This window comes from Gambusia affinis, linkage group LG05 (genome assembly GCF_019740435.1).
Source record: "Gambusia affinis linkage group LG05, SWU_Gaff_1.0, whole genome shotgun sequence".
Taxonomy (NCBI): Eukaryota; Metazoa; Chordata; class Actinopteri; order Cyprinodontiformes; family Poeciliidae; genus Gambusia; species Gambusia affinis.
The window spans coordinates 5,301,586-5,318,063 of NC_057872.1; the positions used below are offsets into that span (position 1 = coordinate 5,301,586).

A 16,478-nucleotide genomic window follows, 5' to 3' on the forward strand; every position below is an offset into this window, starting at 1 on the left:
AATAAATACACTCTATAGCGTTCCTTTTGAGCCTCACTCGTCTATGACATGGCAATTCTAGGTCCTTGAATATAGAGCGACTGAATTTATTTTCCAATTTCCTTGAAACAGGATTAAAAACTAAGAAGTCAAATTCTTTTCCATTTAAGGACTTGGTAAATGTCTACGTTTTTATTTTTCCTTAAAGTCTGCATTATTAAATGAAATATAAATGTACTTCTGATGTAGTACATACACGACAAATAACGTTCTTTCATAAAACAATGTGTAATAAACAGCACTTGCTTGTCTTTTAATTAAGCTATCGCTAAAACAATGGGCTTATTTGAAATATAGGCCACGGTACTTCGAAATATCAGAATTTCATACATTTTCAACCAATTTTTTACGACACAAGTGCACCTGTTTAGGAAAGTTATAAAGGTTTATAAGTCCGTCTTCCTTGTCTGAGTGCGAGGTTTCCTCCCAGCCTAATTCAACATAATGCAGCAGTTCTAGCAGAATTTTAACCACGCAGACCCTAATTTCCATATGCAGATCTGTCTCTCCCAGCCGTACCTCTCGCCATCACACCATTTCTTGCATTCTAATGCATTCTCACATCTTTACAAAATCCCCCCCTCTCTCTTCCACCACACGCCGAGGATGTTCTCCCTTTTTCAGTCCAGTTAAAACCCTGTTATTTCTTCCTCCGTAAGCCTAATTGTCCCAGCCACGAGAGGCACAATAAAGCAGGCTGTTTTGCATGGTTTTACTTTGCATCTTTTATCAATACGAGTCAGTGGAGATCGTAAAAAAAAAAAAAAAAAATGGATGCGACGGGAATTTTTTCTTTTCTTTTCCGTGTGGAAGCGTCGACCTCCCGCTTTGCTTTCAACAGGAGACTGAAGTTCGTCTGTGAGAAGGCTCTATCGCCTGGATGAGAAAGGTAGATGCCTTTTTTCTCTTGTTCCGACTCTTGCAAACCCGTTCTATCCTGTGATGTAAAGTGGGAGTGAGAATTGAGCCTCTTTCATCCCTCTCTCCCACCCTCCCCTCGCCATCAGTGTACTCTCCTCTCCAAGCATTTTTTTTCTCCCTACATTTTCTGTTTCCCTTATTTCTTGCCTGGAAATCTCCCTCATCCCCCCCAAAAAAACTTTAAAATAAAGGACTAACTAACAACGTTACCGATGTAAACTTCATTCTCCGTTTTTGTGGGGTGGGTGGGGGGATGAATTTATAGTCCATATCAAGGTGGTATAGCAGCAGCAAAGTGTAAGAGGATTGGTGCTTATGCTATGCTGGATGGTTTTAATATGTTCAGGTGATAACCTAATGCTGTAATTACTTGCACCCTTTCAAAGGGATTTAATGAGCTCAGTGTTAAGAAGAGAGGACTTCTGCTGTTGGAGAATGTCCTCTCTGTAAGATCCAGTATTGCTCTTCATAACCAGTGGTGTTACTTAACCTCAGATTAGCTCCCATCCATGGTATATGCATTGCTTGTACTGCTTTATGTCATGTTGTTAGTTAATTGTTAACGAGGGTTGCACAAATCTTAGCACTGTTGCCGTGAAGCAAGAAGGTCCTGGGTTTGAATCTCAGTCTGGGGTCTTTTATGTTGTTTGCATGTTCTCCTTGTGCGTGCTTGGGTTCTCTCACAGTACTCCAGTTTCCTCCCTTGGTTCAGAAACACAATTATTAGGTAAATTGTTCTCTCTGAACTGCCCTTACATGTGAGTGTGTGTGTCGGGATGGATGTCGGTCCTGTGTGTTTCACTGTGATGAACTCAAAAACCCATCCCCAGCCTCACTGACCACTGAAGATGGGCACCAGCTTACTTGCCGGTAGTTAGAAAAAGCAGCAAATGCACTGACAATAAAAATGACAATTTGTGCTGTAAAGACGTTTAAAAGCAAGTTAAAGGTGCTTATGGTCCCTCTATTATCCTAGTATAGTTGCAGTTTCTGACATTCACACAGCAGTCCATGTGGCACCAACAACTACATGCTACTTTCAAAGCAAATGAAATGGCCCTTTGTCCTCCATTAGTATCAGATCACTTTTTCTGAAAGCTATAAAACAGAGATATTCAAATATGATGCAAAGAATACACAGGTGCTTGAAGAACATTACAATCTTAACTACAAACAGAAAGTCAAACAGAGCAAATTATAATAATGCAAGAGTAAAGATTAAGAGAGTCAGTCACCATCTGGTACCAAAACGCTTGCTCAGTCCGCCTTAAGGGTGTATCAAGAAAAAGCTAAAGAGGACCTGCGACATCTGTATTTATCCACTACGCTACACCGCGTACAGGGGCTGGGTGTCTTTCCCTGTGTAGGTCAGTGTCTATGTGTGACCAGAACCAGTCTTAGCTGATTGCTGAGTTGGGTTGTGGTGTACCTCAGGGTCTCATCTTTGGTCCCATTCTGTTTCCTTTGTACAGGCTTCCGCTCAAAAGAATCACATTGAATTCATTGCGTTAACTATCAATCAATCTAACTGGACTCTTTTCTCCAATGTTTCTTCCAACTAGTCATAATTGTAAGTCCAGGGTTGGTAATATTATCACTCGTCTTGAGGACATTTAGTACTTTATGGTACAGAATGTCTTTAACCTCAATTTGGGTGAAACAAAAGTTCTTTATGTTGGTCTTTATTATGTCAGAAAATGTCAAGATCAGCGTGGCAACCGGTCCTCCTACCTCAAAGTTTGTGCCAAAAATCTTGCTGTGTCCTCTGATCAGTTTGGTTAAAGTCATTAGTTCTTGAAACAGATTTTTATTTACCGGCCACTTACCGTACTTTCCTTTTAAGTTTCTCTTTTCTGATTATATATTTTATTTAACATTATATATTAGTACAGCACTTCCATCAACATGATTTTTTTTTAAACTTGCTTACATAAGTCCTAATTGGGCTTTCTGTGATGAAAAGGTACAAAACAGTGACGAAATCATTGAGGATTTTCATAACCAAAAACATGTGAATGATGATGCTTCTGCGTTTGCGTCGACAACAATGAAAGCGGTCACAACAGCTGTCTCATATTTTTTTTAATGCACCTTTAACTCCTTGGTTTGTCCTTGTAGATCGTCAGGAGCTGGGATGGATGAATGAGCTTCTTATTTACGTACCTGCCGCCGTCAGACCCTGGAAGTAGACGACTTTTAAAACATGACCTTAAAACTTGAAAAGGAAAAGAAAAAATGCCAGGCATAATAATGTGAACGTTGTGAAATTGTGTTATCGTACGACCACTTTCTTGACCTTTTGGACACCCTTGACAATACAGTTTTACCATTAACTCCTCCTCTTTGAGAACTACAGTCGGAGGCCGGTAATGACTTTGCATAATGAGTTACATCTTTTTTTTGTGATGGCTCTGCTCTCTGAAAGATCTCTGTATTGTACAGAGGAGACTGCTAGTCTCTTTTATCTTAAAAAAAAAAAACCCTTGTGGGTTCAGTTTGATCAATTAAACTCCTGAAAGGACCTCCCCCCCCACACACCCCCATCTTCCTCCCCATTTCTTTCCATTCCTCTGCCTGAGAGGAATATAAAGTTATCTGTCTTCCCAAGCGATATGAGGGCGGAAATAAGTAGTTTGTCTATAAAAATGTCCAGGTACTTTATCAGAGTCCCAGTAGGCCCCGAGGGCCTGACACTGTTCAATGTGGCTCCGCTGTACTTCTGTTCCCTCCCTCTCTCCCTGTCTACTTTGTCTCTGCCAGAGGCCAGCTACTGGGTGGGTGGGGTGTAAGCTGGAGGAACCCCCTCCGCCCCTCTATCCTCCCTCAACACACACACACACACACACATACGCATGTTGGATTGACTGGGGCTTGAGCCCCCAAGTGAGGCTATCGATTTCAATCAGCGGCTTGGGAGATAGGAGCTGAGTGATGCTGTAGACTTTAAACAGTGGTCAGCTGTGCCGTTTGTTGTTTGGTGAAGAAATGCCGCAGGAGGAGAGGCTCTTTGCCTCTGATGAGAAGTTGGATAAAGACACAAACAGAATTACTTCTTCTGAGAGATGTCTTCATCTCCTGACTCTGGAGGGTTGTTTTTTTTTCTCCACGGAAGCGTGGTCTGGAGGCACGGTCGCTAAAATCAAGCATGAAACGTCGAGTGTCGTCATTGTGCATACATGGTAGAATTGTGGGAAGATCTAAAACGGCGATCTACAGAGGATAAACAACATCGATGAGGAGTTTCTGACCTGCTTGTATGTGGCGCTTACATAAAGTGGATGGCAAACACTTGAGCACAAACTCCCTTAATTTGGATTTTAGGCTACAGGTGAACACAAAGTTGCACATATTTGAAAAATGGAGGGAAAACGATCCACCGTGTTCTCAACATCTGCAAGAAATGAAAATGTTTAAAGCACGCCATGCAGTCACATTCCCTTTTGCTCTTCTACTGGCCAATCAAAATCCAGTTAATCTCAGTTAAGTGAAGGCTTTAGCTTCATTAGAGAACATCAGTGAACGCAGCGGGAATGGATTTATGGAGAAGTTGAAAACAGGGTTAGGCTATAAAACCACCAGTGGTGGAGTTTCTGATTTAAAATTTTTAATCCAGTTATTTGCAAGCTCTGAAATTGATTAATCACAATTAATTGCATTTTTATCAAAAACCATATGTCAATACAAGAAGCAACATTTTAAATTCAAAAACCGTCTCTACTGCTAAATTATGCTAAATTAAACTAAGTAGACAAATGAACTGAAGGGACATGGAAAACGTGTGAGAAGGTGCTCTGGTCAGAGGAAACTAAAATGTCTAAATACTTTTCGGATTGGGTATAAATAAAAATATCCTTTATTGCCCCACAGTGGAAAAAAAATCAGGGTTAACAGAAGCATCAGGGCATGCAGGTTCACGCAAAGATGAAAAGTAAAAACATCAAAGAGACAAAACTAAGAATAACATAGTATGCATCAAGGACAAGATAACAACTTAAACACAATATGCAGCAGTCAGAAATAGTGCACTGCTGAGTAGAATCTTTTTTTTTAAAAAAAGTTGCACATCAACAATATATGAAAACTGAAAACAACAGAGATGTAGAAAGAACAGCAGAATCCTTATTTAAGATGAGTAAATAAATTTGCCCCACATGCAAAACGCACTAGGTGGGTCAAAACTGTAGCAGTGAATTATGGAGGTGGAAGCATCATAATTAGCTTCTTGGAGTCAATTAGAAGAAAACAAAGAATAGAAATAACTTTTATGCCTAAGTGGGGGAATGTCAGCTGCAGCAGGAAGATTTGTAGATTTATACACAATAAAAATATAGAAACATAAGTGATAATATCATCCTATACAGTAAGGCCAAACATACAACATAGGAAATATTGTTATTAAAATTAGCATAGTCCGATTGAGGGGGAAAAAAAGCGCAACTGAGTAGGATTTTTTTTTTTTATGACACAATGTGCATGCATGTTTGTGCATAAACAACAGACTATATAGATGAATTAAAAAAAAAAACAACAACTGTAAACAACAGCAGGAATGTAAACACAGAGTTTGACTTTGATGCTAGAAGTGACGGCTCTAGCGTCTTAACAGCTGCTGGGAGGAAGTACCTACATTAACGCTTCTTTGTGCACATAGGAGGCAGTAGACTGTCACTCCAGTTCAACAACAGCTTTGTCCTAGTCCAAGTACAGACTGTGGTGAATCCCAATAAAATGAGACAAACAATAAAAATGTTCTATGGCTATGAATACTTCTGTAATGCAGATGAATAATGCAGCTGAGTCTGCAGAGATGTTTTCTTAACTACTGCTAATATTACGCATTACGTTGTGAAGTGAGTGGAAGTTGAAGCATTTCACGTGCAACTCTACGTTTGACCGTCGGGTTGGTTAGTTTTGGGTGACAAGTGTGAGGCAAGCACTTTTTTTTTTTGTTCCATCATTGTTCAGAAGAAAACACCAGTGCAAAGACAGACTGATGAAGTTCCTGTTTTGCTTAAACAGGGAAGTTTAGTTCGCTCACAGTGCTGCAGTTCTTTATTTTATTTATTTTTTTTCCTTTTTCATTTTATTTTTCCTCCTCTCAGAAGTATTTGCATCAAGGCCAGGAGATTAAACGTGTGGGTTGGGAACTGGAGAGAGCGCGTTGTCTCGCTCGGGGCCCCCCCTCGGTGCCAGAGTTCTCGCTTTCATCGCGCGGGGTGAGAGATTTCTCCTGGACGTTTTTCGGGGCAGTGTGGCTACAGGTGGGTGGCTCACATCTTGTAGGTGGCAGCCGCAGCGGATTTTATGTAAAAGTACAGAGGAGGTGGCTGTGGGCAAACTGTTTCACAACTGCCAATGTTCATTAGTCTGCTGCATGGATCCCGCACTGGAAACTCACTTTGTGTGCTTAGAGACGGCGATTAAATTCTGCTGATAATTGTCGGAGGTTGCTATGAAAATTCATAAAGCAGCCTTTTGTCTATATGCGTTCAGAAACAAAGAAGGGAAAGAAATGCATTTCTCTCAATACTACTGAAGATATACATTTGATGTTGATTATTATATAGTACACTGATCACATAAATCCCTTTAATTATACCATTTTGCTATGAATCATCATCAACTACATTAATATTGGGAATACTTGAGATTTTTCCCCCCCCTGTATTTAAAGGTTTTATACCACCTCGTTCAAAAAAGCTCCAAAAATAACTTGGTGATGCAATTACGTCGAGCTTTGGTGTTTTGCTGTTTAAATGGCATGCGTAAGTGCTCACTAAAATGGGATTTATTTAACTTTTTTTCTCCTGCTAAAGGCTTCATGTTCAGTGGGTCTTTACTGGTGTGCTGCATCCTGCTGCAGAGGAACCTTGCGACCACAGAGGGGCGTCATGGGACCAACCGCCACGTCTTCTACGCCGTCCAGATGAGAGGAGGCGCCAAAGCCGTCCGAGCTCTGGCCGAGCAGCACGAGCTGGAGTTCATACAGCGGGTCAGTGCATGTTGAAGACCCCTCTTAGGTCCTCCACCTATGAGGCCGCAAAGTAGCAAAAATCATGCAAGCGTGGGCTTTTTTTTCCTGTCTTCTTCTTCTTCTTCTTCTTTTTAAGAGCTGCCAAAGTGCTGACTTCTATTTCCTACTTGAGGGATATCTGACTTTCATCAAATTACAGCAGCATTTCAGAATATTTCATATCTGATCAAAGATGCTCAGAGAAGCGCCTTCGCAGACTAAAACACCCCGTACACAAATGCGCGCCCTACACGTATAAAGAGACACATGGCGTCATGCGCAAATGCACAAAACTTATCAGCAGGCAGCTCGTCTCTGCAGTGAGAAATTCCTATATGTGTCGCAGGATTCAGCTGGATGCCACTGGAGATGTTTGGGTCTTTAACAGTTTGCCAGAGTTGTAATCTGTCCTGCTGAAATCATTCCACATTTTAATACTCTAAAGGTTACTTTGGTTGTTGGATCTGAAACTGTGTCAAACTCTTTTAAAAACGGTCTTGATTTGACAAAAGGAAAAAGACCAAGAGTCAGGTTTTGGTGAAGTGTGTTGTTTTTTTTTGTTTGTTTTTTTTTCTGTGAGAGAATGGTTAAAGAATAGGTTAAAGGTTTTGAAAGATCTGGAGTATTGAGGTATGTTAAAGCACTGAGTAATTCACTGCTGTCTCTACCACTTCTGTGGCTGCTCATGGCTCATAGCTAGCTTAAAGAAGGCTACAGCTGTTGTCCCTCGCTTAAGAGTGGCTAATTCAACTATTTGGAAGTATTTCCAGTTGCTTAAAACAAAGACATTCATAATCTGAAAGCTAAATGAGCGCTAACTTCTGCTGTTATTACTTTAACATTGTTTTAAACGCACACTTGTCAAGCTTTGTTAAGCTAACTGGTTACCCAAACATATAGATGACCAGCCAGCTTGTTGCACATTAGCTACTTAGCCAAATGGAGGTTATCAGTCTCAATGTATTGGTAGTTATTGATTATTGGGAGAACACTGGGCTTTTACGAAGCTATGTCTTCAAACTTTTAAGCTAACATCAAACTTTTCCAATGGTTTCAAGTCATTTTACTGAGATGCCAGTGATAGTGGCTGTAGTTTCTTTTGGCTAAGCTTACCGCCTTCCCGCCTCCCTCACTTGTTGAAACTACAGCTTTCCCTCGTTTGTAAAAAGAGAAAATTTGGCTGTTTGATGAAATATCTGGTCAGTCTCTGCATGAAGGCTTAACGTACCTCACTTTTATGCCAACTGCAGTTGGCAAGCTACAAACTGTTAAGCCGTTGAATGCAGGCTAGCTGTCTGGACAGAAATTCTGATTATTTACGAGCTAATCTCAGCTTGTTACACTTGTGATGCTCTTTAAACTGCTATTCCACACAATAAGCACTTGAAAACTGTCACCATAGAGGCCCATTCAATAAATCCAGAATATTATTGAAAAGCCCATTTATTCAGGAACCTCATCACTAAATAAATGATAGACATTATATAGATTAATTCCACACAGATGGATGTTTGAAAACCTTTATTTCTGTTAATTATGATGATTTCCCACTTACAGGTAATATAAAACATGACATTTAAAATTTTAATATTACATCAATCAAACCAATAAAAAAACATTTTGTACAGAAATGCAGGCTAAATGAAAAGTACGTTCAATGCTTAAAGGTTGGTATTTCCAAAAAGTGAATAATTTTCGTCCTACTTTTATATTTTACATATGAAAAAGACCAAACCCAGTAACATCTGGATCAAAGATCTTAAACATAATAAAATCCAAACTTCCCCTCTAAAGTTACTTATTTAGATATCGTCCATTTAAAAGCACAGTTTTGCAACCCTTCGTTCATTCTCAGACGTGACTTATTGATACGTGTGTGTGCATTCTGACAGTCTTGATTGGGAGTGATTGGGAGTGTCAGCCTGGTGTGAGGCTGCTTTCCCTCTGGGGACTGGGGACGGCAGCTCTTTGTAACCTTGGCCCTGCTGCTCTGTTGCTGCCGCCGCCGCCTGAGTCATGAATAAAACATGGCTTTGACCTTTATCAGGAGTATTGGACAGTCCACCCCTGTGTCTTCCTCTCTGCCTGTCTCTGTCGTTCTCGTTGTCCCTCCTGTATCTGCACGGACACTCCTGCTTTATTCTAGTGTTTTTGGTTCCTTTTCTTACCCTTTAGTCCCTTGATTTAATTGCAGCTTGCATCATAACTAAAATGAAGATGATTTCTATCAGTTTTGATACTTTTATTCTGACTTTGAGTGAGGAGGATTTCCACCTTTTGGTGTCCAACTCAGGACCAATGCACCCACTGATGAACCTCCCTTTTCATGACCCCCCCCCCCCCCCACACACACACACACCAACCCCCAATCTGCTGACTGGCATCCTTTACATGTCCATCGCCAGAGGCTGATCCTAAATGTCAGCGACACTAAATCGCCTTTGTTAAGTCAAACCTAGCTTAATTGCGTCACCTGCGATTTGCTCCTCGCGTCGCAGCAGATACCAACGTATCGAGGAGAAGCGTGAGGGCTTCTCAGTGCGCTCCGATACGCGATATAGTTTTGAAAACGTCGAAGCGGAACGGAAAAAGTCTGACAAGCCCAGTGCCAGCTTGAGAGGATCGTGATGTCTGTTGGCATTCCAGCGCTAATGCAGCAGGAGCGGAATGGGAATCAAATGTCTCCGAGCTGGCACTCGACGCACTGCTTGGTCTCTTTGATTTTTAGAGTACGGCATCCAGGAAAATGTCAACGCGCGTCGCTATTGTGCAGACTTGACGTATTCCTTTTGTAACTATAAAATGCAAAAAAGAAAAAAAAAAGAAATTCAAAAGGAGGAAGACCTGAGATAATGTCTCTATGCCTGCTTGGACAGATTTACTGTGATGCATTGCTGTTCCGGGTTTGCCTGTTTTGTTGATGAGAGAATGGAGCTCTTTCTATCTGTGTGTTTTGTTTATCTTCACTTATAGTGTTTGTTGTAGTTTGTCAGCAATCCTTTATATTAAACGCAGAATAATCTCACTCCCAACAGGATAGGGGAGCAGTAAATTGTAGCAATGTGATGCATCACTGTGTGCTAATAAGTCTCATCTTCAGTCACGGCTGCTGTGATGTTGTGCTGTCATCACGTATCAGTTAAAAAAAAAAAAAAAAAAAAAAAGAAAAACACTTGTCTGCTCAGGTAAAGGCAGCTATCACAGATCCAAAAAGAACCTGATCACAATCTAAAATGGATGATTTTCTGGTTGCCGCTGTATCAGCAACAAAACAACAGCCCTTCGACTCGATGCTACACGTCGATAAAGCTCGCCGGCTTACTTACTCACATTACAGCCGACCCAGTTTGGGTTTGAAGTAGCGCCGGCGCCGCCTGATACGTGCATTGTTTACACGTATTGTTTCTTGCTTAGTTAACAGTCTGCAAATCCGATTAAAGGGAGATTAGGTGTGCAGTTGTCATTGCTTTTATTTGAGACGAAATCACCACTTTACAAGAATCACACTCCATGCATGTGCGCGCGCGCGCGCGTGTGTGTCAAATTCTGACTTCAGGAAGTCCCTGGTCTCCATCCAGTGGTGAAAGGCCTCCCCTGCCCTCCGCTGAGGTGGAATACTGCCGGCAGATTAGCATGTCATTACCATACCATTAGCATAGCATTACCGTGGCGTGGCGCAGCTAGGCTATCAGCTCATCAAGAGATTCAGACCTCAATCCGCTCCCTGCTTCCACCCCTTTTCCTGCACGGCTGAGGTGTGCATTTCGTTGAGTAAAGATGTAATTGAGGTAAAGCTAAATGAAATCACACAAACACTCCGCCATCATTTGGGGAGGGGAGGTGGGAAGAGGCTCTTTCTTCGATAGCTTGTAGTGTTGCACCTGATTCGGAATTTCTAAGGTAGCCTCAATCGGATGCTAAGCAATGTCAAGCCTTCTTCTGGCTGGATTACTTCAGGCTGTTACATTACAACCAGGTGTGTGTGTGTGTGTGTGTGTGTTGAGGGAAAAGGAAAAAAAAAGGCTAACCTGCCACTATCTTCTCCCTCACCCTGGCCTCACTTATTTCCGTACTGTAGGGGCACTCAGGGGTGCCAAAAAGGGACACCAATCCTCTAATGGTCGGGAGCGAGGGCCCATTCCATTAGTCAGGGGGCCCAGAGTTCATCGCTGCTCCTCGGTGTGAGGAGGGCGGAGGAAGCGAAATGGAAGCAGGTGTTGGCCGGGGGGCAAAACGGAGGGCAGCGCTGCACCAGCTGCATGCTGGGAAATGCAGCACTTTCATTTTCCCTCCTCATCTGTTTCTCTCTCTCTCTGTGTCTTTCTGTTTCTGCTTCCACTTGCAAGCGCGAAGACTCGCCTTATGCACAGCACACGCAGAAGCCTATACATATAAACACACACACACACACACACACGCACTCTACCTCCCAATCACCTGCTTTTGTCCCCCGTTTCATTGAATTGAGTGAGATTTTTCTCCATTCTTCTTATCTCTTTCTTTCTCTCGCTCTCTCTCTCAACCTCACACTCATCCACTCCCTCATTCTCTCACTCCTATCTCAATCTCTTTCATTTTACCCTTTGCTTACCTCCCCTGCTGGCTCCCACCCCACTCCATCTTTGCACATGCCTCACTTTCATTTTTAAATGGGGAGAAGGACCAGACCGTTGGAATATGTGCAGAAGACGAGGTTTCCCCTCCCAGGTGGGAATCTCTGGCGAAATGCAAAGGTAAGCGCAGAGGAAGAAGAACGGGAAAAAAAAGGAGGAAGTAGAAGGTGGCGAGCGGGCGGAGGAGAGCAGAAATTATGCTCCGACTACCCGCTCGCTCTCTGTGGGCTCGGATGATGTATGGCTGCAAAGGCCACATGTTGGCCGTGTGATGGATTAAAGCACTTTGTAGGAAAATTACTGAGAGCGCCTCAGCACATCCGAGTCTAGCCCCTTAATAAAACTCTCTTCAATATTGAAATGGAGAGAAAGGGAAACACAGATAGATAAAGAAGATAAAAGACAAGGTTTCTTCCAAGAGAAGGAAGAAACACGTGAATCGCACAAACACACACACACAAACACACACACACACAAACACACACACACACAAACACACAATGCTTCTGGAAATGAAAGAGAAAAGTGGGAAATTACTCACAAAATCATGTTGTGTTGCTTCTTAGGTGCAGTACAAATGTTGGCATACAAAATGTTTCTATGTTTTGTATGTCCATACCTGCTACTATGGCAGGTTCACCTTCCAGCATGCTGCCATACTGGACGCCACAAAACATACACCCACAGCTATGACTGAATAGTTGGTTCTACAAAGGGGGAGCTAAATACAAATTAACCCTGCCCTGTTTTAGATGTTGTTTCTTTTCTGTTTGGTAGAACCATGTTCCGTTGGCCTTCCACATTTTGCTGTGGTTTACCACAGTAAAACAGATTCAATTTATGACTTGTGAAAAGTTCAATGTGTTCGACCACTTTTCCAGGCCACTGCCCTATACTGCCAGTATATAACCAGATAACTGTTCTTTTCTGGACTGCAAATGTGCAATCCAGTTGCACATTTGTAAAAATCATGTCTCTTTTCCTATAAAATTATAGTACGTTATACCGCTTGTGCAATTCAGTCCCAAACTACAAGAAAATGGTTTTATGGCTTATTTAAGAATTCCCATAGCTTTATTCCTTTCCACTTTAAGATGGACTGTTGAACTCGGAGCCCAGCCCTTCTCCGTGGCTGCATCCCCTGCCAATACTGTAACTAACAAAGCTTAACGGCTCACCCCGTTTAACCCCTGGCATAGCCCTCCATCATCCGGCCCCCGTCCCTCCACTGTTTCCTGCTTTTCCGTAGCAGAGCCTGTGGAGCCCTCGATCCCTGTGGGGCTGTTAGCAGACACACACGCTGCTGTTTTCTCCATAGGGTGGACCATCTCAAACAGCTTTCACACACTGCTTCAGTGACTCTGGATGTCTGTGTTTGTTTTTGGTTACACGTTATGCTTCCTCCATCAAGTCCCTCTTTGTGTGTTGCTGCGTTTTGGTTGTGCTTTCTTTGCGACAGCGTGCTATTCAGCTCTTGCGGATGCTAAATGAGAAAGACTGGTGTGAATATTGATTGTTACGAGGAGCTACACCCACAAAAGCTTTTGAATGTAGATTTAATACAATTTTGTGATTGAATTTGCACAACGTAACGATACTAAAATTACCAGGAATATAAATTTAGATCTATTTTTCTTACCAGTAGGTAGGAAACAATGGACTTTCTTTTACATTTGCAGCACACCAATATCACCAATATCAACAGTCTAAGTGAAAAAATTTATGAATGCCTGCTTTTGCAAAAATGTTACGTTTTACTTCAGTTAGAAAAACAAAAATTGTTGTTCAAAAATGACAAGTTTTCAACAGTGGATATTTATCAAAAATCAATGATAAATATCCACTGTCTCTTTTCAACAGGTTGTAATATAACAGGATGTAATTGAGTTTTATTTAGCTTGACTGGAGGTTAAAATGCTCTTTGGATTACAGACCCCAGAGGTAAAATAAAGACAGAATATCCCTAATTTTGGCAAAAGATAGTTTGTACTCATAAATTCACCTTATAACTTTGTGAAAGAAAGTTAATGGAGAATTAAGGGTTATGCAAGTGCAGAAGTATGTGCTGCAATTTGTGAATATGTAAATACATATGTAATAAACAACAAAAAGATGGTCTGAGATGATGTCCTGTTCTATTCTCTGCAACAAAACTTAACTTGATGTTTTTGAAAAACCGTGCCGTTTTTAGCTGAGATTGCTGTGACAAACTACTTGTTTTCTTTTTGAGTAAAAAGTCCCTGGATGTTTGCTGCTCTGCATACTAATTCAAACAAAAGCAAAAAACATGCCTAAAAGAATGAAAACTATTCATGTTGTACCTTACATCCTTTTAAAAATACATAAATTTGTCTTTGAAAGTCCATCTGCGTCAGCTCCATTTACCAGTGGGCCAACTTTGCATCATTCATGGCCAAACAAAAATGATTCCCTTGTAATAGTCAAATTACAAGATCACTTTGAACATTAACCTGTCAGGAGTATTATTAATTGTGGACTTTACTGTAGGTCATCCATCACATCAAACATTTTCTTTTAACGGGTTTATAACCGTGTAATGGGGTCAACCCAGGCTAAAACCGACTACCTGGAAAGAAGCTGTTGAATAGCAGCGATTATAACTCTGGTTGGTGGTTTGAAGGTGTGACTGACTATTTAAGCTGTCCTCAGATCAACAGTGATACAATTTACCAAAGCTTCTGCTTTTCATTATTGAATTAAACAAAACCCAATCCTACCAAAGAATTGCTGTATTTTACTTTAAATGGTTGTCTTTTTTTTGTACTGCATGTTGGGGGTGACTTTGGACCATTACAGAAGTTGTCCAGCAAATGAAAGGTTCTTGGTTGGATTCCAGCTTTGGGCAAGACACTAAACCCCAAGTTGGATGACAACCCTAAAATACTCCATGATACCCTAAGCTGCAGGAGTGTGCCAGTGTTTGTGAATCTGAATGGGTGAGTCGAAGTGTAAAAATACCCAATAAGCACCTTAAAGGGGTGGTTTTGTGTGTTTTCCAGGTATATATTGCCATTTTATAGCATAATCAAGTAACTATTTTTATCTTCAGAGGCCCAATTTAAAACCTTGATTTGGGCCTCTGTCTGAAACTCCACCTTCTGGAAGTCATCACAACATGGCTCCTCTATTAGCCCTTTGGCACCGAAAAGTGGCTGATATAATGAACTCAGCAGATGTGCAGTTCCCTCGGGTGTTTGCTAATGGCTGCTGGCAAGTCTGAAGGAGCTGAGAGGACTGCTCTGTGAGGCAAAAGCTCAAAAGCTTGGAAACTGCAGCTCAGAGGAGGAGCTTTGTCTAGAAGGAGTTGCTATGTCCATCCAGGTGTTTTGACCAGCTGAATGGTTGCCGCAGGATATTAAAGGATTTCTCAAACGTGCATGAAAGAATCAAGGCAACACTCCAGGTGTGTTTCTGATGAGGAAATCTCAATAGTTAACTAATCAATTTTACATGTCACGTCACTAACTTTTGTAGCCTGTAATATTTAACATGACTGAAAAATTTTTCCATATATCAGATAGGTTTATAAGGTAACCATTTTCATTTCTATATACGTTGAAATCCAAATTCCTTCCTATCTTAGCCGTCTATGTGGTCTCGCCAAGAAGCATAGTGAAAACAGGCCAAGCTTGCCTAGTCCATTGTGGAACAGTTCAACATGCTTGTGTGTGTTTGAACACTCTCATGATTAGTGTTCCCATGATTAGTGGCTGGCAGATCGGGTGGATTTGTCCAACAGTACTGTGTGTCAGGCAAGCTCAGCGTCCGTGGTGGAGAACATGAGTGAAGGAGTGGATAATTGATAGTGACAAGGCGCTCACCAGTCTTAATTGCGGCTGGTGAATTAGATTACCTTTTCAAAGTGCCTTCATTAGCAAACGGAGAACCACACCAATGGTCTCCTGATTGGCCTCATATTGTTTTGTTGCCAACCTGCTCTGATGGGGTGCAAAAATATATAGATTTACTAAATGTGTGCGCATGTGTTTGTTTTCGATGTGTTTGAAATAGCTCTCTAATCTTTATAAATGAATTTTCTGAAAGTATGTATGTGCATTCGTTTTTTTTTTTGTTTGTTTGTTTGTTTTACTTGTTCAGTGGCTGCCTTTCCATTGCTGTAGCACGGTTTTGATGGAAACTTACTCCATCAACACCTTATATCATCTTGGATTCAAAAGCCCAAATAATTTTTGTTGTCAAAACTGAAAACTTGCTAAACAAATGACAAAATTCGCTTTTATAAAATGAGACCATATTTGGCTAGCTGCTAGATCCATACGTACTGGAGCTAGCAGTAAACAAACTAAGCAATCACAGTCAAACTAGCAAAATTCCAGTGGGATTTTTCTGTCAGGCAAAAGTTTGAGTCAGATATCTCGATTCTGTTCTGTGACTTGAGCTGATTGAGGCTATCGCTAGCTAGCTGCCAAAATACCCTGGCTAGCTAGCTTCTTTGCTTCTATCACAAGTATTGATCGCCACTTGACTGGATGATATTCCTTTTCCCCACTGGCTCTTTTCTGTTGCCAATCCATACAGTTCAAAGTGCATTCTGTGCAAAGAGATTTGTAGACAGTGTGAGAAACACAAAGTTGCTGGCAAGACCCACAAATAGAATCCAGAAATTTTGCTAGCATGCTATGCTTGACTATCATACTGTAGGACTTCCCATCCGTCTCCTATATTTATGGTTTTGTTTTCAGTCTTAAAATTCACTTGGGGTGGCATTAAAATTGTCTTTAAAAGTCTTAAATTCACGTATCACAAAATAAGGCCTTAAAATGTCTTAAATTGGTTTTAAAGAATGAAGACTGGCCTTAACTATGTTAATCACATGTCTTAAAGTTTATCGTGAAAGGACTGCTTAATCT

General features: G+C 41.2%; 1 protein-coding gene across 3 annotated transcripts in view; it reads left to right on the forward strand.

Moving 5' to 3' along the window:
* Window positions 1-17: 17 nt before the first annotated feature.
* Window positions 18-16,478, forward strand: part of LOC122831727 (neuroendocrine convertase 1-like) — a 197,666-nt gene continuing 181,205 nt past the window's right edge. The window contains exons 1-3 of one of the 3 annotated variants that reach the window (XM_044118125.1): window positions 18-928; window positions 6,063-6,221; window positions 6,777-6,952. In XM_044118125.1, coding sequence (XP_043974060.1) covers window positions 6,782-6,952 — 171 coding nt within the window. In that variant the 5' untranslated portion in view covers window positions 18-928; window positions 6,063-6,221; window positions 6,777-6,781. Of the gene's footprint in view, window positions 929-6,056; window positions 6,222-6,776; window positions 6,953-16,478 lie in introns of those variants that run through there. The other 2 variants (XM_044118126.1, XM_044118127.1) reach the window with 2 other exon arrangements.